General features: G+C 43.2%; 1 protein-coding gene across 2 annotated transcripts in view; it reads left to right on the top strand.

The window, feature by feature from the left end:
• Positions 1–27560, top strand: part of SMG6 (SMG6 nonsense mediated mRNA decay factor) — a 246031-nt gene that overhangs the window by 40953 nt on the left and 177518 nt on the right. For both annotated transcript variants that reach the window (XM_045984066.1, XM_045984065.1), the window contains 2 exons: positions 11857–11918; positions 19352–19497. In XM_045984066.1, the coding sequence (XP_045840022.1) occupies positions 11857–11918; positions 19352–19497 (208 nt within the window). The remainder of the gene's footprint in view (positions 1–11856; positions 11919–19351; positions 19498–27560) is intronic.

Genomic DNA, 27560 nt, shown 5'->3' with positions numbered 1-27560 from the left:
GGATAAGTTCTCCAGTTCTTTGCTCTCATTGGCTGAGCCTTGTTTGTGCTTCAGAGTGTGTCCTTTGCTCTTACTGTATGTCAAGCCAGAAATTGTAAACGTATGGATATTATAATCTTCAGAGCCAACTTTCTTCCATCCATCCATCCCTCCATCTACCACTCTATCACTGTTGATGATTCCTGTGTCCTGGGTTATAGAAATGAAACATTAACTAAAGTACATCACAGTCTAGAGCTGTGGTGACTGGTGTGGTAACCATATTGGCTATTTACATTAATTAAAATGAAATACAATTAAAAATTTAGTTTCTCAGTCACACTGGCCACCTTTCAAATACTTATTACCCACATGTGGCTGGTGGCTGCTGTATTGGTCTGTGAAGATAAGGAACATTTCTGTCACCATGGGTAAAGTTCTAGGGACAGAGCTGGTCTAAAGACAGATGTGTATGTATGTAAGACGCACTATGATACACAATATCAGAAAGGTATATGAAGTATTCTCTAAGCCCGCAGGATACAGTATCAGGCTCAGCCTGGGGGTAGAGAGGGTTGGGAAAGCAAGGAAAAATAAGACTTTATTAGATTTAGAAAGGCATGGCAGCAGAAGGAACATGGTGAATTTCAGGCACCATGAGTAATTCTTTGTTACTGAAGTATAGGCCATATCAGCAAGGGTGGAGAAAGGAGGAGCAGCCGAAGGCCAGACTAGAAAGGCCATTTGCTCACCAAGTATTTATTGGTTACCTCCTATGAGCCTACTGTTGTGAACAAAATATAACAAAGTCCTTGCTGTCATGGTGTGTGTATATGTGTTTGTGTAAAAATTGGTGATAAATGCTATCAAAACAGGGTAAACTGGAGCAGTGGTTCTCAAACTTGTGTCCAGAAACCTGGTGAGCTTTTAAAAATCCCAGTGCTCAGGTCTCACCCCCAGGTGTCACACCCTGCAGCTTAAATCAGTGTTTGGGGATGGAGGCCAGGCATCTGTATTTTCAAAAGATTTGTACACCATTCCATTGTGCTGTAAAGGTTAGGAGCCCTTGGACTGGAACATAAAACTGGGAGGATGCTTGGCACATTCAAGGGACAGGAGGCTACAGGGGTAGAGAGTGAGTATTGGATAGGCCTTTTGTAGGTTACCGTAAAGACTTTGGCTTTTTTTTTTTTTTAAGGTTTTTATATATTTATTTATTTATTTTTAAAGAGTTTATTTATTTATTTGACAGACAGAGATCCCAAATAGGCAGAGAGGCAGGCAGAGACAGAGAGGGGGAAGCAGTCTCCCCGCTGAGCAGAGAGCCCAATGTGGGCTCAATCCCAGGACCCTGGGATCATGACCTGAGCGGAAGGCAGAGGCTTTAACCCACTGAGCCACCCAGGCGCCCCTAAACATTTTACTTTTAAGTAATTTCTATACTTATCCCTAAGATCGAGAGTTATATGCTCCACCAATTGAGCCAGCCTGGCGCCCTGGATTTTATCTTTTGTTTTGGTGTTAACTGTGGTCTCTTTTTGTCCAGTCTCTTGGGCCAGAATGTAGCAGTGGGAACTGCTATTACTCAGGATCAGAGTGCTTAATTCCTGATAGAACTCTATTTTTCTTTGAATACCTTTGCCTGGGTTTTGTCAAATTATCCTCCAAAAAGAAATAGATTTAAAGTCTCATAAATAGTGATGAGTATGTTACTTCCTACAGATTACTATTAATACTGCACTGTTTTTCTTAAGGGTTTTGTGTATAGCACCTGGATATTCTGTTTAATCACTATCAAATCTATGTGTTTTATATGTTCTTCAGTCAGTTATCGAGTATGTACTAAGTACCAACCACCATGCTAGGTAGGCCATTTAAAATTACTGAAAGGAAATAAGAATATCCAAAGTATCTCTAAAAATGAAATCCCTGTTTCATTTGGTTTGGGACTTTTTCTAAAGACTCATACTTGGTTCTGGGTCACTGCTGGTCTCTGTAGATGGAGTTATTTAGAACTAGAACCTCTGGGAATTAGGGAGAGGGATCATGATTGTCTGAGTGTAGAATGACTGTATCTTCCCTCTCTTCTCTGTTTTCATTGCCATTGGGTGATTACAGTAGCTTCTTCTTCTTCTTCCTCTTTTTTTTTTTTTTAAGATTTTATCTATTTATTTAACACACATAGAGAGATCACAAGTAGGCAGAGAGTCAGGCAGAAAGAGAGGGGGAAGCAGGCTTCCTGCCGAGCAGAGAGCCCGATGCGGGGCATGATCCAGGACCCTGCGATCATGACCTGAGCCAAAGGGAGAGGCTTAACCCACTGAGCCACCCAGCAGCCCCATACAGTAGCTTCTTAATTGGTCTCCTGGCCTCCACACATTTGACCCTGACCAACTCCCCCTCCCCCAAAACAACTCTTTAATTTCTAAACAGTAGCTAGAATGTCCTTTCAAAAATGGAGGTTTGCTCATGTCACTTCCCTGTTCAGCATTTCTCAGTAGTTTGATTAAGATCATACTTTTTTTTTTTAAAGATTTTATTTATTTATTTGACAGAGAGAGATCACAAGTAGGCAGAGAGGCAGGCAGAGAGAGAGGAGGAAGCAGGCTCCCTGCCAAGCAGAGAGCCCGATGTGGGACTCGATCCCAGGACCCTGAGATCATGACCTGAGGCAAGGGCAGCGGCTTAAACCACTGAGCCACCCAGGCACCCCAAGATCATACTTTTTAACTAAAGAGTACAACTTGACTCAGCCTGTTTCTCCAGCCTCCCTCTTGGAGAATCACTCACCTGGTTATGCCAGTCTACCACATACCACTCTTGGGACCACCGCACATGCTATTCATCTATTCATTTACTTGTGACACATAGGCAGTACCCTCTGTCTGATCCAAACCCAACTATTTACTCAGCCTTCAGGTTTCAACTCAAGGATCTCTTTCTCTGAGATCCTCGAATGCCCCTGCTGTGGAAATATAGAGCGTCCTGTATGTCTCTAATTACGGTACTTTATTATGATGTCACCCATAGAGCAAGGATCATCTCTGCCTTTGTTCTTGGTTCACTCAGTGTCCTGTATGTAGAAGGTGGACAGTTAGTTTTTGCTGAGTAAACAGAAGACTTCAGCACCCTCACACTCCGTCGACCCACTCATTTATAGGATGGGTTTGAGCTTGTGTATGTGCTTTTGGAGAACTTTTTTTCTGCTTACCCACCTGATCACCAAGTGGGAGCTTCAGCCATTTCCTCTTCTCTCTCGCTTTGTGTAGTGCAGACACAGGGTGTCCCAGCTCACCTACTTTTCAGGTGGATGGGCATGAGAGTTCCCAGGCGCTGTGAGAGATGAGTCAGAAGGAAGAGTCATTCAGAAAGTAGCCCAGTCAGAGCAACAGTGCTGCCCTTTGGCTGAACTTTCTCTCTTTCTCTGTATACCTTGAGATGTCAGGCTGGTGGCACTTTTGAGCTGGTTGTTACAGATTGTCAGACCACAGCATAGGGATTCATAAACCTTAATCTGGCACTTTCCCTCGATTACGGATGTTTTGGGAAGTGTCCAGGGGCCCTCTGGCCTAAGTAAAAATTTTATTGGTTTTGGGTATGTTCTGTTTCCACTTGGTCACTTATCCCCATAATGGCATTGAAGGTGGAAACCTGGAGAGCCCCGTTTATATTTCTTTGTAGCCTTTGGGGCTTTTGAGTTCAAAAGCTTTGAGAACAGCACTCTTTCAGCATTTGCTGGGGGGTTTTTTTGTTTTGTTTTGTTTTTTGGTGCTATCATAGAACAGGATGGCTCTTACTCAAAAGCTGACAAGAAAAGTTAGATTTAGTTAGAATCACACTTTTGTAGGCTTTTTAGAATTGGAAGAAATGCTGTAGATGGGTGATTCCCCTCCTCTTCATTACCCTTCTTTTTTTTTTTTTTTAAGATTTTATTTATTTGACAGACATCACAAGTAGGCAGAGAGGCGGGCAGAGAGAGAGGGGGAAGCAGGCTCCCTGCTGAGCAGAGAGCCCGATGTGGGGCATGATCCCAGGACCCTGAGATCATGACCTGAGCCGAAGGCAGAGGCTTAACCCACTGAGCCACCCAGGCACCCCTACCCTTCTTTACCTGTCAGCATGTGAGAGTCATTGCTGTTTCCAGTAGATGTGTGTGGTAGCCCTCAAGTGTTGTGCAGGTAGAAAAATTTTTCAGACCCTAGTGTTATAAATCTAGCCAAGAGATCAGCAAACTTTTTGTGTAAAGGGCCAGATAGTAAATATTTTAGGTTTCTGGGACACACACTCACCTTGCCTTTGTAGGGGTAGCCACAAACAAGATGTAAAGAAGTGAGGGTGGCTGTGTTTCAATAGAATTTTATTTGTGGATGCTGGAATTTACATTCCATACAATTTTTCTGTGTCATGAAATACTCTTTTGAGTTTTTTTCAGCCATTAAAACAATGTAAAAAAGCAGGGGTGCCTGTGTGGCTCAGTGGGTTAAGTGTTTGGCCTTCAGCTTGGGTCATGATCTCAGGGTCCTGGGATCAAGTCCTGCATTGGGCTCCCTGCTCAGCGGAGTCTGCTTCTCCCCCTCCTTCCCACTTGTGCTCTCTCTCACTATCTCTGTCTCTCTCAAATAAATAAATAAAATATTAATAAAAACAAACATTCTTATCTCCTGGGCCATATAGAAACAGGTGGCATGCTACCTGTTGACCCTTGGGCTGTTGTTTGCTGACCCCTGAGCTAGCCCAGTGGTTCCTAAATCTGGCTGCCTTTCAGAATTACCTGGAGACCTTTTGAAAATGCTCATTTGTGGTCACCTTCCCCCTCCCTGAAGATACTGGTCCTGTAGGACCGGGGAACCCATTTTTTTACAGAAGGTCTTATTGTGATGCATACACACTCAGGGTTATAGAGTTACCAATATTGATCTCACTCACCCTTCTCATTTTATAGTTGAAGAAATAGCTTTAGAAAGTCAATGTGACTTCGGGTAGTGATAAAGTAAATGGCACAACCAGAATTTGAACCCAGGTCTTTAATTCTAAGACTAGTAGTCTCTGTTCATATCATTCTGTACTCATCCCTTTGCCCAGTAAACAACAAGCAATAAATGCAAGATAGTCACAAACTCAGGGTTCCTTCTTTTCCTTTTTATTATTATTATTTTTTAATGAAAAAGAAAGTTTATTGAGCCCCTGAGGCCTTGATTGAGCTGTCATTTTGCCCAGAACAGTTCAGGAGTGGAGAAACTAAAGGTGAGAAGTAATCATTATCCCTAGTCTACCTCAACCTTGGTTTGGTTCAAGTCAGAAATGGAAGGATTGATTTTGATTTGCTCTGTCTTCCTGTGAGGCATTTGAGTCATACTACTTGGCTTGCCTGTACTTTATTCTTTTTTTTTTTTTAAGATTTTATTTATTTATTTGACAGACAGAGATCGAAAGTAGACAGAGAGGCAGGCAGAGAGAGAGAGGAGGAAGCAGGTTTCCCGCTGAGCAGAGAGCGGGGCTCGATCCCAGGACCCTAAGACCATGACCTGAGCTGAAGGCAGAGGCGTCAACCCACCGAGCCACCCAGGCGCCCCTGTACTTCTTTCTTTATGTGTATCCTGGAAGGAGGAATATTGAAAGTCTAATGAATAATTTTATTTATTTATTTGAGACAGAGAAAGAGCACACACGCAATCACACACAAGCATGGGTGGGGAGAGGCAGAGAGAGAGGGAGAAACTGACTCCTTGCTGTGGCTAGAGCCTGACGCGGGGCTGGATCCCAGGACCCCAAGATCAGGACTTGAGCCAAAGGCAGACTAACAGACTGAGCCACCCGGGTGCCTCCAACCGTGAATAATTTTTACCTTTACCAGATGATTGTTCCATTACTAACTTACTGATAGGTTTCCACATTTTTGTGCCAGGCCTCCTTTCTTCACTTTCTTTATAATCTCCTTAGATCTTGCATTCTTCAAAGACTTCCGTTGTCGAGGGATAGTAACAATAAGGGAAATAGAGTGTCCCCTGACACCTTCATAGCCAACAGGCCTTCTCTTAGGATTTGGAGCATAAATGGGGAGTTGGCAAGTTGGGATATTATTTGTCTTTTGTTCTTGGACTACAAGTTCTTTTTTTATTTTTATTTATTTATTTGACAGAGAAAAATCACAAGTAGGCAGAGAGGCAGGCAGAGAGAGAGAGAGGAGGAAACAGGCTCCCCGCCAAGCAGAGAGCCCGATGCAGGACTCGATCCCAGGACCCCAAGATCATGACCTGAGCCGAAGGCATAGGCTTAACCCACTGAGCCACCCAGGCGCCCTTGGACTACAAGTTCTTTAGCAGTGGGGACCCTGTCTTGTCGGTTTGTTCTTGATTGTGCCTGGGATGGGAGGAGCACAGGGATGAAAGTGGACAGCATCACCTCTGTGCTCACATTTGCCTGCACCCTGTGAGCTCAGTGCTTTAGGGAGATGGCAAATGGTCTTTAATTGCATGCTCTGAAAGTCCTGAACATTTGCTAACAGGTACCATTGGAATTTGGGGTTCCACTTATGTTGGCTCCTATATAAGAGGATAGAGCCTCTGGGGCGCCTGGGTGGCTCGGTGGGTTAAGCCGCTGCCTTTGGCTCAGGTCATGATCTCAGGGTCCTGGGATCGAGTCCCACATCGGGCTCTCTGCTCCACGGAGAGCCTGCTTCCCTTCCTCTCTCTCTGCCTGCCTCTCTTGTGATTTCTCTCTGGTCAAATAAATAAATAAAATCTTTAAAAAAAAAAAGAGGATAGAGCCTCCCTTTTTTTTTTTTTATATTTTATTTATTTGACAGAGAGAAATCACAACTAGGCAGAGAGGCAGGCAGAGAGAGAGGAGGAAGCAGGCTCCCTGCGGAGCAGAGAGCCCGATGCGGGGCTCGATCCCAGGACCCTGGGATCATGACCTGAGCCAAAGGCAGAGGCTTTAACCCACTGAGCCACCCAAGCGCCCCTAGAGCCTCCCTTTTAAAACATTACGAGGTTCTTGGGGCATCTGGAAGGCTTAGTTGGTTAAACATCTGCCTTTGGCTCAGGTCATGATCCCAGCGTCCTGGGATCGAGCCTCGCATCAGGCTCCCTGCTCAGCAAAGAACCTGCTTGTCCCTCTCCCTCTGCCTACTTGTTGTCTCTCTCCATCTCTCTAATAAATAAGTAAAATCTTAAAAAAAAATACATAGGTTTTTTTTTGTTGTTTTGTTTTAAATACTTGGCATATCTATAGAGGTGCTGCAGATGGATAAATTAAGAGAATGATAATTTATGCTGTCCACAATACTGGAAAATCCACACTGAAATTTCTTTTATTTATTTATTTTAAAGATTTTATTTATTTATTTGACAGAGAGAGATCACAAGCAGGCAAAGAGGCAGGCAGAGAGAGAGGGGGAAGTAGAGTAGAGCCCGGTATGGGCTCGATCCCAGGACCCTGAGATCCTTACCTGAGCTGAAGGCAGAGGCTTAATCCACTGAGCCACCCAGGCACCCCTGAAATTTCTTTTAATACTGAGTACTCTTACTGTCTTTAAAATGATTCACTTCTCAGAAATTCAGTTTTCTACACAGCTGTTCGAAAGGAAGAGCAACTATTTAGGAATTGAAATTGGGTATATTTTGAGAATTCTTACCCCCTGTATTGTATTGCTGCCTCTGAACAGCTTCTCTCTCCTTCCTTGCTCCATAGTTCACAAAGCATTTAGGCAGTTCTAAGTGACAGTTACTAGGGCTTCCATAAAACCTTTATTCCTCAAAATGTTCTAATTTGTATTATTTCATTTTATTCTTTCAGCTCTGAGGTAGGTGGTGTCAATGGTGGAAATTCTCTTTTATAGCTAAGGAATAGCCCAAACGATTTCACTCATAGTTCTGAAGTTAATGGCAGGACAGACTTTATTGTGAGGGTCCAGAGACCTACCCACCCGGCCAGTGCCATTAATATCTCTTTGGGTCATTGCTTTTAGATGGTTTATAAAAGACTCAGGAGTCCATAGTGAATTGGTTTTGGACTTGAACTGAAGAGACAAGAGCCCCTTAATAATTCTAATGTTGCCTGTCAGGGTAGACCCAAGAAGCATTTTTAAATGTTTTTGGTGAACAGTGTGTAAATATGTGAGGAAGATCTGGAGGCAGATAGTCTCACATTCAAAGAGTAACATTTCCTTCTGTACTTGAGTGAGACCATCTGAGTGTATTGTTTTCTGTGTTTTTTTAAACATTTTATTTATTTATTTGACAGCAAGAGAGAGATCACAAGTAGGCAGAGAGGCAGGCACAAGGAGAGGGGGAAGCAGGCTCCCCGCTGAGCAGAGAGCCCATCTGAGTGTATTGTTAAGAACCAAAACGTCACCAAAACGGAAGCCAGTACAAGGTGATGTGTTGGAGAGGGAGGAGGTTCAGACTAAGACTTTCCTACTGTGGGCCTGGTATCCAAAGTTTTGTTTTCCAAAAATTAGGCTGGAGTATTACAGGCAGTGTTGCTTAGGCCCATTTGATCAATGTGTAACAAATCTGTTTCCTCAATATAACATGCCTTACCTCTCTCTATAATGCATCTACATTTTTAGCTTTTTTCTGACTTGAGTATTGACGATAAAGAGAAACTATATTTAGGGTGACAGAGACTTTCATACTAAAAATAAAACAGTGGTTCTTATTAACCAAGGTCAGGGAGAATGTGTGTACGGTTTGAAAAAGTTCCCTAAGATTCCCTTCACTCTCACTAGTTGAAAAACAATGCATTGAAATCTACTTTTTGCTAAATTCAGTTGAAGTATGATAATGGCAAGTATTAACGGAGGTAGTTTCATGAGCTTCATCTACCATCCTAAGGGAAGAGTGTATAGGAAGGAAGTATAGGTAGAACCACAGTATTTTTTTTTAAGATTTTTAAAAAAATTTATTTATTTGACAGAGATCACAAGTAGGCAGAGAGGAGGCAGAGAGAGGGAGGAGGAAGCAGGCTCCCTGCTGAGCAGAGAGCCTGATGTGGGGCTGGATCCCAGGACCCTGGGATCATGACCTGAGCCGAAGGCAGAGGCTTTAAACCACTGAGCCACCCAGGCACCCCTACCACAGTAATTTTTAAAAAAAGATTTTATTTATTTATATATTTAGAGAGAGAGAGAGCTTGAGTGGGGTGGCAGGGTGTGAGGGGACAGAGGAAGAGGGAAAGAATCTCCAGCTGACTCCACGCTGAGCACAGAGCCTGATGCAGGACTCGATCTCATGACCCTGAGATCATGCATGATCTGAGCTGAAATCGAGAGTCTGACACCCAGCCAGCTGAGCCACCCAGATACCTGGATAGAACCACAGTATTTTTTTTTTTTTTTTTATTTGACAGGGAAAGAGGTCACAAGAGAGGTCACAAGTAGGCAGAGAGGCAGGCAGAGAAAGAGGGAGAAACAGGCCCCCCACTGAGCAGAGAGCCCGGTGCGGGGCTCTATCCCAGGAACCTGAGATCATGACCTGAGCCGAAGGCAGAGGCTTAAACCACTGAGCCACCCAGGCGCCCCTAGAACCACAGTATTAAAAAAGCTTCTTGGTGCTCTTAATTTTAATCTAGGAGGTATTGTAGGTCATAACAGTATGCGTTTCCTACCTCATGGGAAAACTTAAAAGTAAAACTGAAGTGCTTTTTATTCTTATTTTCTCATTATCCCTTCCTTTATGAATAATCTCTCAGTTATCTTCCTGTGATACAAAGGAAAAAACACTTTTTTGGAACCACAAGACCTGAGTTCAGGGTCTAACTCTGCCATTTGCTGGTTTAAGTTGCTTAAATTTCTGAGCTGCCTTAGGGCTTGGGCAATGTTAATTGGCTTGAATGAGGTGAGTTAGTATTATTCTGTGCCTACCTGTTATATAAACTTAACCAGCATTCCTCCTGGTTATGGGTGAGTTAACTAGTTCATGATTGATAGCTGTGGGAAAGGGATAATTAAGCTAAAATAGGAATAGAGAGAATTAAGAGAATTAATAAAGAGAAGCTAAAATAGGAATAGAGAGAAAAATACACATTTTTACCTTTTAAAAAAATTTTTGTTATTTTTTACATTTTTACCTTTTTATTTTGAAATGATTTTATATCTGTAGAAAAGTTGTAGTAATCATCCAAGGAATTCTGTATATCCTCTACTCAGATTCTTCAGTTGTTAACATTTTACCACTTGCTTTGTCATTCATTGGGAGAGAATGTTCAGTTAACAGCTGAGTGTTTACAACATGTAAGCATGTTTTTACTTGCCTTATGCCATGCACCAATCCATTAACATATAGGCACTGTTATCTCCATTGTGTAGAAAGAAAACCTAGGGAGGTTAGGTCAGTTGCCTGAGATTCCATGGCAGGTAAATTGCAGAGGTTTGATAGGAAAGTCCATGTTTTTCACCACCTTCCTCTACTAGTCGATCTGGAGACTTGCATTCTAGCCCAGGTTTTGCCACTAACAGTGATATGGTCACTGGCAGTTTATTTCACAGCAGTGCCTTTGTTTTCCAGCAGTTTCCCTTCTTTTCATGGAACCCAGCGTTCCTGGCCCTGACTTACCTCGCTGTAGAGACAGGTTACCATCAATGAAGTATCTTGAGCTTTTTAGGTATATAAATCAATGCTTGATCTAGTATTGCTGATTAAATATAATTTGTTTAAGCAAAAATAAAAACTAAAGTTTGTATGCAGAGTTCGTTATTGAAGTTATGGTGAGGTGTGAGTACACTCCTTTACCCACACTTAGCTTCCATATGAAATGGATGGAACTGATGTGATTTGATCGGTGTTCTCTTTTGCAAGAGCCTAAACCAGCAGAGTTTTTCTTACTGGGCAAAGGATCCAGAGGTGCTGGACTATTCCTTGCTCTGAGCACCCTCCTGAGATGAAGATTCTTACCCTTCTTTCTGTTTGACCACTGGGCCCTGAGCATTTTGATTCTAGGAGACCGGGCAAGATGACAACAAGGTTTGGTCTTTAGATTATCTCCACTTTCTTTGAGTTGAATTCCCGCCACCCCCCAACCCTTGGTTTGATCAGTCATCTTTCCCCTCGGTGTTGATAGAAGAAGATTTTGTAGAACCTTGAACTGAAAATTGTAAATTTGGTAGCTTGTGGGCCAGATGTGACTGGCAAATGTGTGTTTTTGGCTTGCCTACAGTCTTAACTTTTCCCATTAGTAGCCAACATTAAAAAAAGCCAGAGGTTTTCACATAAAAACCTAGCTTTTAACTTTTCTTTAAAAGGGGGAAAAATGAAAGGAAAGAGATGATGATCCTGGGCCTACAAAGAACAGAACTGGAGTGGAACAGCCGTTGAGCACTACTGTCCCCAGTAACCTATTTTATACCTGGCCCCTATAGACACTGGAATTTTCAGCTTTAGACATAGAACTTTAATTTTTGTTTTAAAAGCTGGAGAAGTACAATTTGATGGGTTAGTGTTGAGTTACCCTATCCATGGTTACAGAGTTCCACTTTCTTGGGTAGGGAGAAAAATAGCTTATAAATAAGATTAGGGACTTACAGAATCAGAGTATTTTCCCATCCTTGTCATTGTTTCATTTCCATCTTTGTGGGGCAGAATGACTCCTAGATCTGAGAGCGCGGGTGATCAACACTGTATTCCCTGCACACAGGCACCACTGCCAGCAGAGGGTGCTATCCACTCACTGAGCCTGCTGTCATGTTGGCTCAGCTGATGAGCAGCTGTTGGGCATGTGCCCTGGGTCTGTGAGACTTTGGGCATGTTCATTTGGTTCCCATCCCTAGTGCCCACCCCTTAGACCCTGGCCAGGTTATTGTGTCACTAGGGACTCTGTTCAGTAACAGGAAACTGGGGAAAGTTTAATTGTTTTCTCCTCTCTATTTTTCCCATGCAGCTGAACAAAAGGTTCATCCTCAGTTTTCTCCATGCCCATGGGAAGCTGTTTACCCGGATTGGGTAAGTGTGCAGGATGTTTATTTTATTTTCCTACATTACAAGTCGTTTTGGAATTTAATATTGTTAGCAACTAGACTGTGTTTGTAACTGAGGGCACAGGGTGTGAATTCTTAGAGGCCTCCACCTTCTCTTCACTCACTCTGCTCATGAAGTTTGGGAAATATTATTCTGCATCCATCTGTCTCTTCTTTCTCTATCGTCATTAAAGCCCACTATTAAACATCCAGCCCCCCACCTCTAATCCCACTGATTTCTCTTTCCTCTGCCTTACAGCTCAGCCTCTAGTGAGCTCCTTAAGGAAGTGATACTTGATCCCTGGGTACAGCTACCAGGGGTCCTCCTTGGGGAGAATGCTGTCCACTAATTTTCCCTTTAAGGAGAAGAGTAACATTTTCTTTCCTCTCACATTTTCTTGTCCTTCTGAACCATACCCCTTTCTTCTCTGCTCAGGTTCCTGCACCATATTGCTGATCTCTGTAAATGCTAAGACTTCTCTTTGGTTTCCCCATCTGCCATGGATTTACGTAAAAATCTCAGGGAGGATGGTGTGTGCAAAACTCTGTTACTTCATCCATTAAATCACTGGAAAGAGATCGTGTCTTGAGTATTCCTTTCGTGGATCAGAGATTTTCTTCACTGTATAAAACTAGTGATTCTAAAGCCTGATGACTACACCGGGCTAGAGGTGTGCTGAGTGCCTCCATAGTCTAGGAGATGAGTAAGCGGCAGCGTGATTTTTCATGGGTCTTCATCTGCGTCTTCATATTTTCTGAGTTGGATGTTTTATTATGAACTACCGTTTGAGTTATCTTTTGGTTATAGATCCCCCATCGTTGTCAGTGTTTCCTTGACTTTCCGCTGTAGCCTTCTGAGTTTCTCTGTAATGCTCTAGAAGTTTTCCTTAGTCGGAGAAGCAGAAAGGCTTTGTCCTGCTTCAAGAAACACTGTTAAAAAAAAATCATGGTGAACTAGAAAGTGTGCTTGTTACATACTCATTTGTCATCAGCCTGGGCAAGAGTGACAGTGATGGCCGGCACAAGGGTAGTCTTGATTTTGAAATCACATGGGAAACTTGGAGTGGTGCCAACAGATGCATCTCTATTGGGAGAATTAAGTGTAAAGTAATTCACTTGGGAAAAGGAAATCAGGTGTGTCAGTAGTTCCTCTCCTCCCCCATCCCCTCTCCCCATAGGCTCTATCCTGGCAAGAATTTTCGCTCAACACTGTTGTATCCCCAATGCCTAGCGTATAGTAGGTCCTCAGTAAATGTTTGCTGTATGAATAAATAAGTCATTATAAGAAATGGACAGATTGTGAAAGACTAGAGAGAAAGATCTAGTATTGTAGTAAGTTACAGTAGACCCAGGGCAATCACTGGTGAGTCATGTAAAGCTGTAGCTACAAGGTGGGCAAAATGTTATTATCAAGGTCATTTTGTAAAATAACACATCACAGCAGGAAATACTAGTAGGCTGCACTTAAAATAGGAACGATGGCTCCTCTTCTCTTTATTATCTTTTTTCTCATTTTAAAAATCTTTCTTACTACCTTTCCACTCTGTATTTCTCTACTTTTTCCCCCTTTCCTGTGTTCTTTAAATTTTCATGTACTGTGGTGTTCTGAGTCAGTATTTCTCAACCTTTGTACTGTTGATATTTTGAGCCTTACAATTCTTTATTGTTGGAGGCTGTCCTGTGCGTTGTAGGTTTAACAGCATCACAGGATTCTCCCCACTACGTGCCAGTGCTATCTCTGCCTCTCCTCACCAGTCATAATCATTACAGATGTCACTAGGCAATGCCAAATATTCCCTGGGGGATGGAATTGCTCCTGGCTGGGACCACTGTTCTCTTAGAAATGTAGAGAGCTAAAGTTCTAAATCTTGGTCTAGAATGTAGGAATATTTAAGATATATTTTTGTTAGGTCGAATCTTAATTTTGTTTCCTTTAAAAAATCCTCATAGTGGGGCGCCTGGGTGGCTCAGTGGGTTAAGCCGTTGCCTTTGGCTCAGGTCATGATCTCAGGGTGCTGGGATCAAGTCCCGCATTGGGCTCTCTGCTCAGCAGGGAGCCTGCTTCCCTCTCTCTCTCCCTCTGCCTGCCTCTCTATCTACTTGTGATCTCTCTCTGTCAAATAAATAAATAAAATCTTAAAATAAAAAAAATCCTCATAGTTACAAATATTTTGGAGGAACTTTGCAAAAGAACCACAGTAATGATTAAAAAGCCAGAAAATTCTTTCTTTTTTTTTGTTTTTTAAGGATTTTATTTATTTATTTAACAGACAGAGATCACAAGTAGGCAGAGAGGCAGTGGGGGGGGGGGGGAAGCAGGCTTCCTGCCAAGCAGAGAGCCCAATGTGGGGCTTGATCCCAGAACCCAGGGATCGTGACCCGAATTGAAGGCAGAGGCTTAACCCACTGAGCCACCCAGGCGCCCCTAGAAAATTATTTCTGAGAGAAAAATTTAATCTCAACAAAATGAAAGTTAGAGGCACCTGGCTGGCTTAGTTGGTGGAGCGTGTGACTCTTCATCTCAGGGTTGTGGGTTCTAGCCCCACGCTGGGTGTAGAGATTGCTTAAAAATAAAGTCTTAAAAAAAAAGCACACACAGAAAGTTAAGGTAAAAAAAAAAATCTATTTAGAGATAGCTGTGGGGTACCCTGTGTTTAAATACAAAAGAGTCATAACCAGATAGTTTTGATTTCTATGGGATGACAGTAAGAGAAAAATAGGCTTATGTTGCTGCTGAAGAGATTTGGGTTAGGTGTAAGAAAATTTCACAGAGGGAAGATGTTTGGGAATTTTCTTCTCTGGAAGTCTTTGAAAAAGAATAGATTATCTCATTTGTCAGAGGTGGTTTGCTGTGGTCCAGATTATTTTTCAGGACGTCTTCCATTCCTGCATACAACGTATTCTGTTGGCAAATAAATAAGGCTAGTCTACTTTCACCTTCATACGAAATGAGTTACAGTTGTGTTCACATGAGGAAAATATATGTAAATTCTAGGCACTCCAGCCCCTTGATGAGTATTCTTCTTGTGTTCTCCTGGAAGTAAAAGAATTGAGCCCCATGTTTATTCTGGAAGGCAGAAACAGCAGTAACTTCTATTGGGGGGGGGGAAAAAGCATAGTAGTCTGTAAGACTAGAAAAAGAGTGAGCCCAAGCCACACACAACAACATGGACTGTTGCCCAATTACCAAGAAGATGTGAAATGTGGGAGGCGTTGAAAACGAATTAAGAGTGAGGAGATTGTAATGGGGAGCAGCTGAAGACACATCCACTGTCCCGCCTGCCTTTTGAGAAAAGCCCGGGTTGCTTTGCTCTCTGGGCCTGTGTCTTCTCTGTGCCAGGTGTTCCAAATCGCATCTGTATCTGCTTGAATGCCTACTGTGTGCAACACAAGTCTCCCTCCTCTGTGTGCAGGGAAAAAAAGAGGTTCAGAGCATTAGATGGAATCAGGTGCTGAAAAGTTTTGTTTTCACCACTGACTAATTACAAGACCTTGAGAAGGAAGAAGTCAAAGCCTCAGTTTCCTTATCAGCAGTTTAAATAGATGATGTCCAAGGTCCATTCTAGTCTTTATGTTGTGTAGCACCATGTTTTTTTTTCTCTCATCTCTAGCCTGTCACATGGTTTAGTTTTGTTTGTTTTTGTTTTGCTACTGGATTGCTCCTGTCTTGTTCAGTTTTCCTAAAAATTAAGAAGTTGAAAAAAGTTAGGAAGCCTGATTCTTTTCTGCAGAGAATGTCATCTAGCCCAGCTGTGTTCCTCAGCATCTGAGAGGTTGGGTGCTGTCCCGTTAGTCACTGTCTGAGTCACTCCCCGTGTAGGTCCCAGCGTTGTCTGAAAGACCGATTTCTTGAAACTGCCATTCAAATGAGACAAGGTGTCTCTAGAGATCACTTCAGAAAGCAGTCACTTAAGTCTGCAAAACGCTTATCCTGAAAATGATTGTATTTTCTGCAGTTTTTAAGGATAGGGCCCGAATCCTCTCAGGTCTCAGTCTCAGGAAGAGGATTCAGGCAGGGATCCCGTATGGCTCCTAACAGACTTTTCCTGGTGAGAGGCCGATCAGACCTGTGCCTGGACTCCACTGAGAGAAGTTGGGAAGTCAGCAGCCTAGAGACTTTTGATTTGTGACAAATAGCATAATTTTGCTTCCCATTATTGCCTTGGTTAAAATTACCGCTTTAGTTTTTACTTGCTTGCTTAGTCACGCTGTTTGCACAGCTTCAAGGTCTCTTGGAATTCAAAGACTGATGTATTTATCTTGGTCTTTGAATTGTGAAAAATGCAATGTTTATGTCTTGATTTATTTTTAAAATTATAAATGTTTTATATACAAAAGCCAGACGTATTTGTTGTAGGGAAAAATCTATTTACTGCATACAATGCTCATTGTAAAATATTAAGAAAACCCAATAAAGAAGAAATAAAAAATTACCCATCTTCTCACTGTCCAGAGATAATTCTCCACCCTTAATACTTGGTGTATATTTTTATCTTTTTTATCTATACATATCACACATTAATTTTTTTTACAAATATGCATAACAAGGGATATTAAACTATTTTAAAAGTGTTTTCATTCAATATATATTGAACTTCCCCACATGATTAAAAATCTAATACAACTTTTAAAAAATAGAATTCGAGCACTGGGTGTTTTATGTTGTGATCTGACTGATGAATCACTAAATTCTACCTCTGAAACTAATAATATGCTATATGTTAAGTTAATTTAAATAAAAATTAAAAAGAAATAGAATTCAATTATATGGATGTGCCGTCTTAATCTGCTATTGTTAGGCATTTTAGGCTGTTTCCAATTTTTTGCTTTTATAAATTACCATCTTTTTATGCTTTCTCTCCTCTGCTGCTACTGCTATTGCTGTGTTGTGGTTTTTTTTTTATAATTTTATAAAACTCTAAACATAAGCTGTGCATTTTATTTATCTCCCTTTCAGTATAATTTTTATCCTGTAATATTGGGTGGAGCAAAGAGAAGGACGTAAAAATACTTGCAGGTAGTTTGAGGCCCAAATCAGCATTTTAGTAACAAAACTGGGAAGCAGAAACCCCATTATTGAGCCTTGAGGAAGGATCTTTCATCTCCACATCCCTCATTTATTGCCTAACAAAGCTACTTTAGTCTGAGTGGATTCATCTTCCCTCGTATCTCGGAATTGAAGTTATTCTAACCTAAATCCTTAAGTATTTGATTTTTTCTTTTGTTATAGTCATGTTGAACTAGTTGAAAGGCAAAGGGAGGATCTTTTTTTTTTTTTTTAACTCAAATTAAAAAAAAAAAATAGGTGTGAATATTTGACCTGGTCTTCATTTGAGACTTCAGTCTGACCTAGGGAGTTAATGGATCTGTTTCAATTCCATCCCAGGGAAGAGGCTTCCTCAGACACAGCTTCGAAGCAGGACTGTCCCACATGACACCTCTGTCATGTCGTTCTGTGTTGGCTCTCTGCTGCCTTTCAACACGGAGACACATGGCTCTGAAACTTGCCCATTGTGGCTGCTTTTCAAGCAGAGTGAACACTGCTATTCTCGTAATGAGAAGTGCTAGCCCCCCTCCCCACCTCCAACCAGAAAGAGTGCTGCACAGTGTCAAGATTTAAAATGAAACCTTTGTTATAGCCCATGGGGAAAAATGGATCCATTCCAGCCCCAAACATATCACTCTCTGCCATTCCAAACCTACCAAGAGTTTTAATGGTTCTGAAACTTTTGGAAGGAAAAATAAGGTTCTTTTTTTCCCCCTTGTTTTTTGGAAGGGGGGGGCACTTGAAATGGCACGCTGGGGAAAAAAGCAAATACATGGCATGTTTTATGCCAATGAAAATGAGGACAGCTCAGCAGAGGAGGGAGTTGGAGTATAAACTGTAATTGACCCATAGCTGTGGCATGACTCCTGGGTGCTAGAAGGTCGGTAATAGGAGTTGCCATCCAGGGGCAAGGAATGAAGATTGCTAAGATGCCAGAAAGCTCTGGAGTTTTTTTCCTAATATGAGGACGGTACTTCTCATTGGTAAAAGGGCGAAGGTTCAGGTGAAACCAGAAGCACCTTTCTCTAGGACTTGAAACTGTTTTGTATCTTTTGAGAAGGATTCCCTTCCTTGTGGCTTTCTAGAAGCTATTTATTAATCCAGCCTGGAGGTATTCCTCACCCACCCACCCCGCCACCTCCGAGTGTACCACAAGGAGTTTGTTTGTTTGTGGGGAGGGGGGTAGAGGATGGATAAAAGATACTTTGCTAACCACGAATTGTTCGGTGTGGCTCTAAGGCCCATGTGCCTGGTTTCTCTCTCTAGCACCAAGTTTGAATTTGCTTTTTATTTTCTGAGGACTAGAGCTGTGGTTTGTTCATGTAGCCAAAGGAGCTCCAGGCATGCACCACTGTTTGGGATTCAGTGGCCACATTTGGCAAGCAGTGGTTTGAATGACCTCTCTTTAGGAGCCCTAGGTCACTGGCTGGATTTCTACCTCCCTACATTATAGGCTTTTCCTGTATTGGGAGTGGCAGTTGGCCAGGGCGTTAGATTTCCACTGGCCTGAAAACATACAGACCCTGATGAGCAGAGGCTTGTGAGAGGGAGGAGGACAGCAACACAGGAAAGACTGAAACAGATCATTTGGGGGGTTGGGGCGCTTGGTCTAGGGTTTCTTGGAGGGGAAGTGTGGGATCCCTAGGTGGAGCAATTAGTGCGATAGTAACCAAAAGACAGCAGCAGAACTATGTCTGGTTTCCTGAAGCAAAGTCTGAGTGAAGACTCTCTAGATTCATGAACCTCTTTTTTTTTTTTTTTTTAAAGATTTTATTTATTTATTTAACAGACAGAGATCACAAGTAGGCAGAGAGGCAGGCAGAGAGAGAGGGAAGCAGACTCCCTGCTGAGCAGAGAGCCCAATGCGGGGCTGATCCCAGGACCCTGACAATGACCTGAGCTGAAGGCAGCAGCTTAACCCACTGAGCCACCCAGGCACTCCTCATGGAACCTCTTTTTATGGAACACAGTTTTCATACCAGAGAGTTTGGGGGATATCTAAGTTGTAGAGCTTTAAGGAAATTTGTTCACTGTTCACAAAAAATGAGTGTTTCAGAGAGAAACTTTGATTTCAGCTTGAATCCAGTGGTTGCCAGAGGTTAGGAAACAGCATACCAAAGCCTCATAACTCATAGCAACGTATCCAGAGGTTGAGTTGTTTCCATCTCTGATCCCTGATCAGTTGTTTCTCTTAAACGTGGTCACAACCTTAGAATACCAGGAAGGTTTGTGAAAGAAAACATCCTAGACATTAGTGGTCTGCTTTTAGAGAGACACGGCGGGGGGCGGTGAGAGTTTGCGTGCATACATGTGTGTGCATCCTAACTGCTCTTGGGCACAAGCCTCCCTGAATGAGCTGGCTCTATTTGCAGGATGGAGACATTCCCTGCGGTGGCTGAGAAGGTCCTCAAGGAGTTCCAGGTGCTGCTGCAGCACAGCCCCCCTCCTATTGGAAGTACCCGGATGCTGCAGCTTATGACCATCAACATGTTTGCTGTACACAACTCTCAGCTGAAAGGTAAGGAATGACTAGCGTCTTTAGCTACACAGATAAGTCTGAATCTAGCTTCTTTCGTATGCTACCACACATTCCCCCTGATATGCACACACACACTTCCCTATCATTGCCTTTCAGATTTTTAATTTACTCTCTGAAATCTGTATGACTCTCTAGTGCTTGGGTGGGATGAAAGGAGGGAATCATGGGTATAGAGCTTAATTTGCAAACCCAGAGATGCTGTTGCACATCTGGCCATGCTAAAGGCAGCAGCAAGGCCTCTTGGAGGCTACAGACCCAGAGCCTCTCCCAGGGGAGAGGCATTGCTGAAATGTTTCATTGCAGAGACCATACGCTTGGCAGGGATTGGGAATAGCTGTTTCTGGACTCATGTACCCTGTTTGTTCACTATGGAAAAGTCTAGTTCCCTATGGGCTATCCCTTGTGGGAGCCTGCCAGGGAGTACGAACAGTGAATTGATGAGCTTTGGTGACTCAAGCTGGAAGCACAAAAATCACCAGGCCTAGAATTTGGCCATTATACTGGTGTATATTCTGAAATGCTTTTCTGAACACTGAGGTTTTTTGACATGGGGGGTAGGGAGGGAGGGGCTGATTGGCAAGATTTTCAAATGTTCTGATGACCAGGTCACTGTTGCAGGATGTTACCAGGATCCCTTCCCTCCCCCTCCACCCCATTTAGGTAAGGATGATGTGGTTTGACTTGATGGAAATATGGGGGACATTGGTTTGCATGTTTATTTGGTCCATGTTGCCAAAGAATCATTTCAGAGCATTGACAGAGTGTGTTTGGTCTTAGGGCTGGAAGGTTATTATCTGAAATGCCAGGAAGTGGAAATTGTCCTGTGCAGGTTCTGTTGTAAAACAGACCTTGTCTTTCTGGACAGTGTCGCTAGTTCTCTTGTTGCATCTTTTCCTAGTGCTTTCTCACTCTGAAGTTGACTTACTTCCCTTCTCATTTGTACTTGGGGGTTATGCCTCAGCTTGCTGGTGTTGGGGGTGGTGGGTTTCTCCCCTGATGAGTGTATATGCCTTTCCCTTGAAAACTTGGCTCCTGGGGCGCTTCAGTGGCCCAGATGGTTAGGTGTCTGCCTTCGGCTCAGAGCCCCACATCGGGCTCCCTGCTCAGTGGGGAGTCTGCTTTTCCCTCTGCCTCTGTGTGTTCTCTCTCTCTCAAATAAATAAAATCTTAAAAAAAAAAAAAAAAAAAGAAGACAAGAAAACTTGGCTCCTCCTGGGACTTTCTCTGCAAGGTCCTCTGCTCGTCCACCTGGGTTTTTCAGTCATATCTGATTTTCTTCTCTGTGCTGCCTCCTACAGCACTGAGAATTCCCAATAGAAGTTGAGATGTGGAGGCTTAGGTGCCTTTTTGAGCTTGGCTAATTATTCCTGAGAACACCTCTGAGGAAACATGCCATCTTGAGAGGCAGTGGTGCTTTTCAGGAAGGAGGAAATAAAGTTTGTGAAGTGCTGTCATGGAGGGCCGTGAAGTCCTAAGGGGAGGGAGATTGATCCCTTCACCGTTACTCTGCTGGTTTTCCTACCAGGTGGGAAGCTCACCCGACTCAGGAGATGGGCCTCCTGCGCTGCCCTCCTGTTTATTTTCCTGCCTACCTCTAACAGCAACACGGAGTTCAGTGAGTTGCCTGTCACAGAGCTGCAGCCTCTGCCGAGGTATCATTCCAGCCTCAAGTGACCTCTGGTCGCAGAAGGTGTGAATGTAGAGGACCTGTGGCTCTTGCCTGTGAAGCATCTGTTGTCAGCAGCTTCGGCTCCATGGAAAGGTGGGCCTTTTCCTAGGCCACCAGTGAGTCCTTTTCTTGTAGCTGCTGTTAAGTAATGGTCAAGAAAATATGGGTGAAAGGAAGGTGAGGTGGCAAGAACAGAGAAAGAAGAAAATAGGTGGTTCTCCCATTTGAGGCCAAGGTTCTTTTTCCAGAAGTCTTCTCCATCATGGTTGGTTATAATGAAGACCCACTCGCCAAGAAGGACGTGTCAGAGCCTGGGCTTGAGATTGCTCGTTTCTGGCCTTGTCCTGACGCTCACCTCTGGGAGGCAGCTGGGGCCAAGGGGTGTCTGAGCTGAGGTGGTCAGAAGCTCCAAGGGTATTTCAGGGAAAAACAGCCTGGGCCACAGGATATAACACTCAAGTAGGACAGAGAGCTCTGTGGACGTGCTGCCAAGTACCCGGTGTGCAGTTGAGGCGGCCGTCCAGACCCCACTGTGTGGGCTGCCATTGGGAGAGGGGTGAGCAGAGCACTCAGCGGGGCTGGTTGGTGGGAAGATGCACTTTTCCATTTCCCAGCACATGAGTCATCTTCTCTGGGCCCCTGTGCTGTGCTTGCACGGACAGTGGCAAGAAGGGGGTGTTGTGGCTGAGTAGCAGCATCTGTGCCGGGGGTGGAGAGAGAAGGGGGTTGGGGAGAGGGTAAAGATTTAAATCCTTCACTAATCAGCAGCAGTTTGAATCACATTTTTATGAGTAAGGAAGTGATAAATCAGCCCTGAGTGTTCAGCCCCCAAGTCCTGTCAGCTGGTGCCCTTCTGAAGACTTCTCTCCAGGCCAGTCCGCTTGCTGTCAGAGTCGCCACCCAGCCACAGAACCCTGGCTGGCTGAAACTGGGAAGCGAGGGCCTGATGCTGCCTGGCCCTCCCAGGTGCTTGGGGTCTTGGCGATTTGGCCGTCACTACAAGTTACAGAACATCTGGACCATCATTTTTCTTTCCATTCTTTCTTGGACATGTCCTTCTGGGTGGGTGTTTGCATATGTCAGTTCCTGGACTCTGTGGAGAAGGAACATTCCAGCCTGAAGCAGGGGTGATCTGTGGCCCCCAAGGCAGTTGGGATCCTTTCAGTCTGTGCCTGGGCCTTCCTTGTAGACGTGGTACCTAAGGAGTATGATTTGAAGAGCAACAGGGACGTCCTTACTAAAAAGTATGTTGTTTGTCGATGACTCTGATTCATTTTTTGTTTGTGTTCAGTGCCACCCTTGTATAACTGTCCTCTTTTCAAAATACCAGTCGTTCAGGATAGAAATGATACTAACACTTTAGCGTGATTTTTAAATGTGCTTTCCTTGTGGTAAAGAGAGATGTAGAACTGTTTAAAAGCTACAGCTCACAAGTAAAAATGGAGGAAAAAACCTCAGCTGGTGGTGAGTAAAAGGCATCTTTTCCCTTTTCCCAGGTTATAGTTTTCCCTGGAGCTCAGGAAGACAGAGGATGAGAGGTCACATTTGCCCCCCTTCACACAGGGGGAAATAAATGGAGTTCTGTATCATTTAACCAACTAAATTTTCAGATCTCTGCAGTGATCTCAAAATCTATGAACTGAGGACTGTTTATGGGAGAGACTTCTATCTATTTCCTCCTCTCATGGGCCCTTTTGCAAAAATTCTACTTCAGTGCAACTGCAGATCCTAGAATCCTGCCCTGAAGTGGTTGGGGACAGATAAAATTGAGAGATATTTGGAGGGGTTCTTAGCAATAAGTCTGTATTGAATGCATGGATGAAGAAGGCCACAGTTCCAGGCAAGCCAGCCCTCATTGAACAGTGTGTTCCTTACCTGGCCCATGTCCAAAATTGTCCTTCGGCGACTGATGGGTGGTGGTGAGATAGGTGGTTCCCAGAGTGATGTCACAATTGTAATCTCTCTGCAGCATTCCTGAGCCGGAAGGGAGAAATGGGGCCTTCTCCACGTGCCTAAGCATTTAACACTTCAGTGGCCATCTGATTGGCTGACATGATGTTGGAGGGTGAACTGTTGATCTAAACCACAAACACTCCCAAGAATTTTAATTTTTTGAAAATTCTGTAATTTAAGGAAATAGACTCTAGTTTCTTGAAGAGGAATAATTGAAGCAACATTTGTGGTAGGGCATCACTGAAACCCATTGCATCTCCCATCTGTGCCCAATTTGCTCCAATCTGGCCTCCCCACCCCCTTTTCTCTCTCCCTCTTGCTCTCTCTCTTTTTAAAAAAATATGTTTTATAATTCCTGGAATCAAAACCATCTCAGGCACACACTGTTTTATTTTACTGTATTATTGGATTATACTTCCTATAAATCATTGGATGTTATTCATTGGCCACCACTGGAATAACTTCCCTTTTCTGTGCCCTGGCCCCCTCTTTTTCCTCCTCCTTTTCCTCCTCTACCAGTTCATAGGCTAGGCCTCCATTTTAGCCTTGCAAGAAAAGCCCTGGTGGCAGCAAGAGGGCACCCAAGAGACACTTGTCTTGTGTGCCGTTTGTGTTCCTTTGCTTTTAGGGAACATTTCGGGGCTGGGATTGAGGTCGGGCTGTACTGGCATTCCTTCCGTTATCAGTTACTCTTGCTCTTAGGGTTCATTAGTAACCCTGAATTGCAGGAGGCAGAGGGAGTGCCACACATGTGTCTCCAGAGGGATTAGAGGATCACAGCTGTCTACATGGGACTGGTAGTGGTTAACCCAGATGCTGGGATGCTTGAGATGGAGACCTCACACCTTCACACTGCTGTTGTGTATGCTGGTTGACTCTGGTTGAGAAGTCTGATTCACAACCAGAGTTCTTTGTTTTCCAGCTACAACCATCTCACAGACCTTGAGTATAGCAGTCTGCTTCTCTGTGGCATTTCACTTCTGTCTGAGTCTCTTACCAAAGCAGAATGTATGGCGTGCCTAATCCTCTGCTTGTCAGAACAGTTGTACAGGAAATCCACCTTTCATAAGGGGTTAGGCTTGAGTTGAGCTGTATAAACTGTCCCTCTCGTTCCTCCTTCTCTATATCTAGTGGCAGAAGCCCTTGGGCTTTTCTCCTAAAGGATCCACGCCGGGTAGATTTCTCCAGATAATCAGTACTTCCTGACCTTCATTTTCAGAATGGCTCAGTTTAGAGTAAATTAGCAAAGAAAGAGCCAGCTTGGACAAAAGGTTTTGTGAGAAATGGATTCAAAGGTCAGAAGAGTCTAGGCTTTAGAAGGCAGGCCAGAGGAGGACGCATCCTTCAGCTATGCCCTCTATCCCTCTGGGGGAGATATAACTATCAGCAGGTTGCTTAGCACAGACTTCTTCCCTCAGAAGTCCCTGGAAAAGAAGAAAAAGCTAAAGAAGCGAGTGTGTCAGGGGGACCTCCCTATCTTTCCTGACTCTGATTTCCAGGGTCCTTGCTTTTAGAATGTATCTGTTACTTTAGGTTGGGGCAGGAGAAATGGTAAACTGAGAAGCTAACGAAATGAGAAAATTCAGTCATATCAATAAAATGAAGCCTCTTACCGTGTCAGTTGAAGGAATGGTTTCTGTGTTTGCCCCAAGGTGGCTGTGTGGTTTGGTGTCCTTGGTGCCTTGGTTTGGAGTGCTGAATGAAGAGCAGTGTCTCATCATTGCCCAGGAGTTCTATGGGCCGGGTATCTCCTCTCTCTTGCCATTTTATAGCTTCCCAGTTTGGTTTTCTTTTGCTCCAGGAAGGACTTACTCTGAAAGGAAGGCATTATTGGCAGGAATGTTGGCAGCAGGGCTCTCAGCTGCCTTTCCAGAGTTCTCAGGAAGCTTTTCCTGAGGAGAAAAAATTCACCATGTGTAGCTTACCAGGGGCTCAGGCCAGATATGTACTGTGTGTTGAATACACAGGGGAAGCGGGTGTGTTCTGGGGATGGGCTGAGAGGGCATAAGTTGTACTTTGTATCCTACCCAACCAAACGGTGGTCTGAGGAAGAACTATAGCTTTCAGAGATAGTGGCCGATAATAACTACAGCAAAACAACACTGGGATGATGCCTGATGACATTTTTATAGTTGCTGCATGTGTTTTCATTTGACTTCTCCTGTCAGCTGTCAGAGACGGGTGGGACAGATATTTTGTGTCCTGTTTTATAGATGACCAGGAACATACCAGAAAGGTTTAATAATTAAGCAAGGTTGCACAGCTAGCAGATTACACCCACATCTTAAGTGTCCAGCCTTCTGTATCAGAAGACACAAAAACTTCTCTGGACTTAATTGAGACAGTTAATTATGCAAGCATCTTGCTCTCCCTTCCCCCCAAAACTGAGTGGCTGCTGGTTTTTGATGTAAAAAGTGATCCTTGAGTCTGATTTGGGACTGAAGAGGAACAGTGATAGAGATGAGGGAGTTAAGGGGGAGTCAGAATTCTCCCAGGCCGCTTGCACCTCTGGTGGGGCCAAGGTAGTAAGCTGGCAGAAGGCTGTGGTTTGAGGGAATCAAAGTTGTTGGTGTTCCACGCTTACCATCCTCATGGTTTGTTTTTTTTTTTTTTTTAAACATTTTATTTATTTGACAGAGAGAAATCACAACTAGGCAGAGAGGCAGGCAGAGAGAGAGGAGGAAGCAGGCTCCCTGCGGAGCAGAGAGCCCGATGCGGGGCTCGATCCCAGGACCCTGGGATCATGACCTGAGCCGAAGGCAGAGGCTTTAACCTACTGAGCCACCCAGGCGCCCCGACCATCCTCATGGTTAAAGGGGACTCTCCCTCTCACAGCAGAAAACATTGTTCATGACCAGTTGGGAAAAGAAATATTCGTCTTTGTCTTACTTTGGGAAATGTAGTCTCCTTTTCTCTCTCTCTCCCTTTCTTTCTCAAAGGACTTTTTAGGAACATTTTTTTCTTATTTTCATGATCTTTTCTATTATCTTTGTTGCTTTTGCTTTTAAGAAAGAGGCTTTTCTCATGCCATTCTTAGAGGATACTGTGGTTCTTATTTTTGGCCTGGGGGAAGGTAGATACATCATTCATGCAGAAATGAGGATGAGAGTACAAAACATTTGAAAAGATGAAAAAGTAAATATACATGGAACCCCTCTCTGGGTTAAGAAATAGAATGTTGTTAGCACTTCAGAAGCTCCCTGTTGTGTTTTGTGCCCCTGGTAGTTCTCCCTCACCCTTACAGGTACTTGTCATCCTGACCTGTGCAGTTCATTCCCTTACTGTTCTTTATAGCGTTGCTATAAGCATGTACTCTTAAACAAAACATAGTTTGGTTTTGCTTGCCTATAAATGGAATCATGCTTAATCATATTATTTACATTCTTTTCTCTCTGGCTTACTTTGTTCCATGTAATGTTTGTGAGTTCTGTCCATATTGATGTGCTTGGTTGTAGTTTATTCATTTTCATTGCTACAGTACTACATTTTATTCATATATCACAGTTTACCTATTCTTATTTTAAGGATATTTGAGACAGTGGAGTTGTTTTCTCTTTGGGGCTGTTATGAATATTGAATCCATTGACAGTTGTAATTTTTTTTTAAGATTTTTTAATTTATTTGACATAGAGAGATCACAAGTAGGCAGAGAGGCAGGCAGAGAGAGAGAGAGAGAAGCAGGCTCCCTGCCAAGCAGAGAGCCCGATGCAGGACTTGATCCCAGGACCCTGAGATCATGACCTGAGCCGAAGGCAGTGGCTTAACCCACTGAGCCACCCAGGCAATTATTGTAGTGTTGTAATTATTGTAATTATTGGAGTGTTTGGATTTATACATACTATAGTATTTTTTAAAAATCAGTTTTATCAAGGTAAATTTATGCACAATAAAATGAACCCATTTTAAGAGTGCATTTCAGTGAGTTTGACCAATTTATATACCAGTTTATATACCCGGATAACTAATCATCACAATCAAGGTACAGAATATTCCATCATCCACAAAGTTTTCTTTGTGCCCATTCCAGTTGATCTCCATTCCTACCCCTGGTCTCGGGTAAACCACTGATCTGACTTCTATCACCATACATTGGATATGTCTTTTCTAGAGTTTCGTATAAATGAATCATACAGTGTGTACTCTTGTTTCTGGTTTCTTTTGCTCAGCTTAATGTGTCTGAGATTTACTCATGTGTTTATGTGGATCAGTATTTCATTCCTTTGTATTACTGAATAGTATCCTACTGTAAGGATATACTAAGTTTTGTTTGTCTAGTTTACCTGTTGACGAATATTTCGGTTGTGTCTACTTTTGGGTTCTTATGAATAAAATTGCCATGAACCTCTGCATGAAAGTCTTTTGCGAACATATATTTTAATCTCTTGGGCAAATACCCAGAAGTAGATGTCCTGGGTCATAC

The sequence above is a fragment of the Meles meles genome, chromosome 18 (genome assembly GCF_922984935.1).
Source record: "Meles meles chromosome 18, mMelMel3.1 paternal haplotype, whole genome shotgun sequence".
NCBI lineage: Eukaryota > Metazoa > Chordata > Mammalia > Carnivora > Mustelidae > Meles > Meles meles.
The sequence above is the reverse complement of the archived record's forward strand: the minus strand, read 5'-3'. Positions and strand labels throughout refer to the sequence as shown.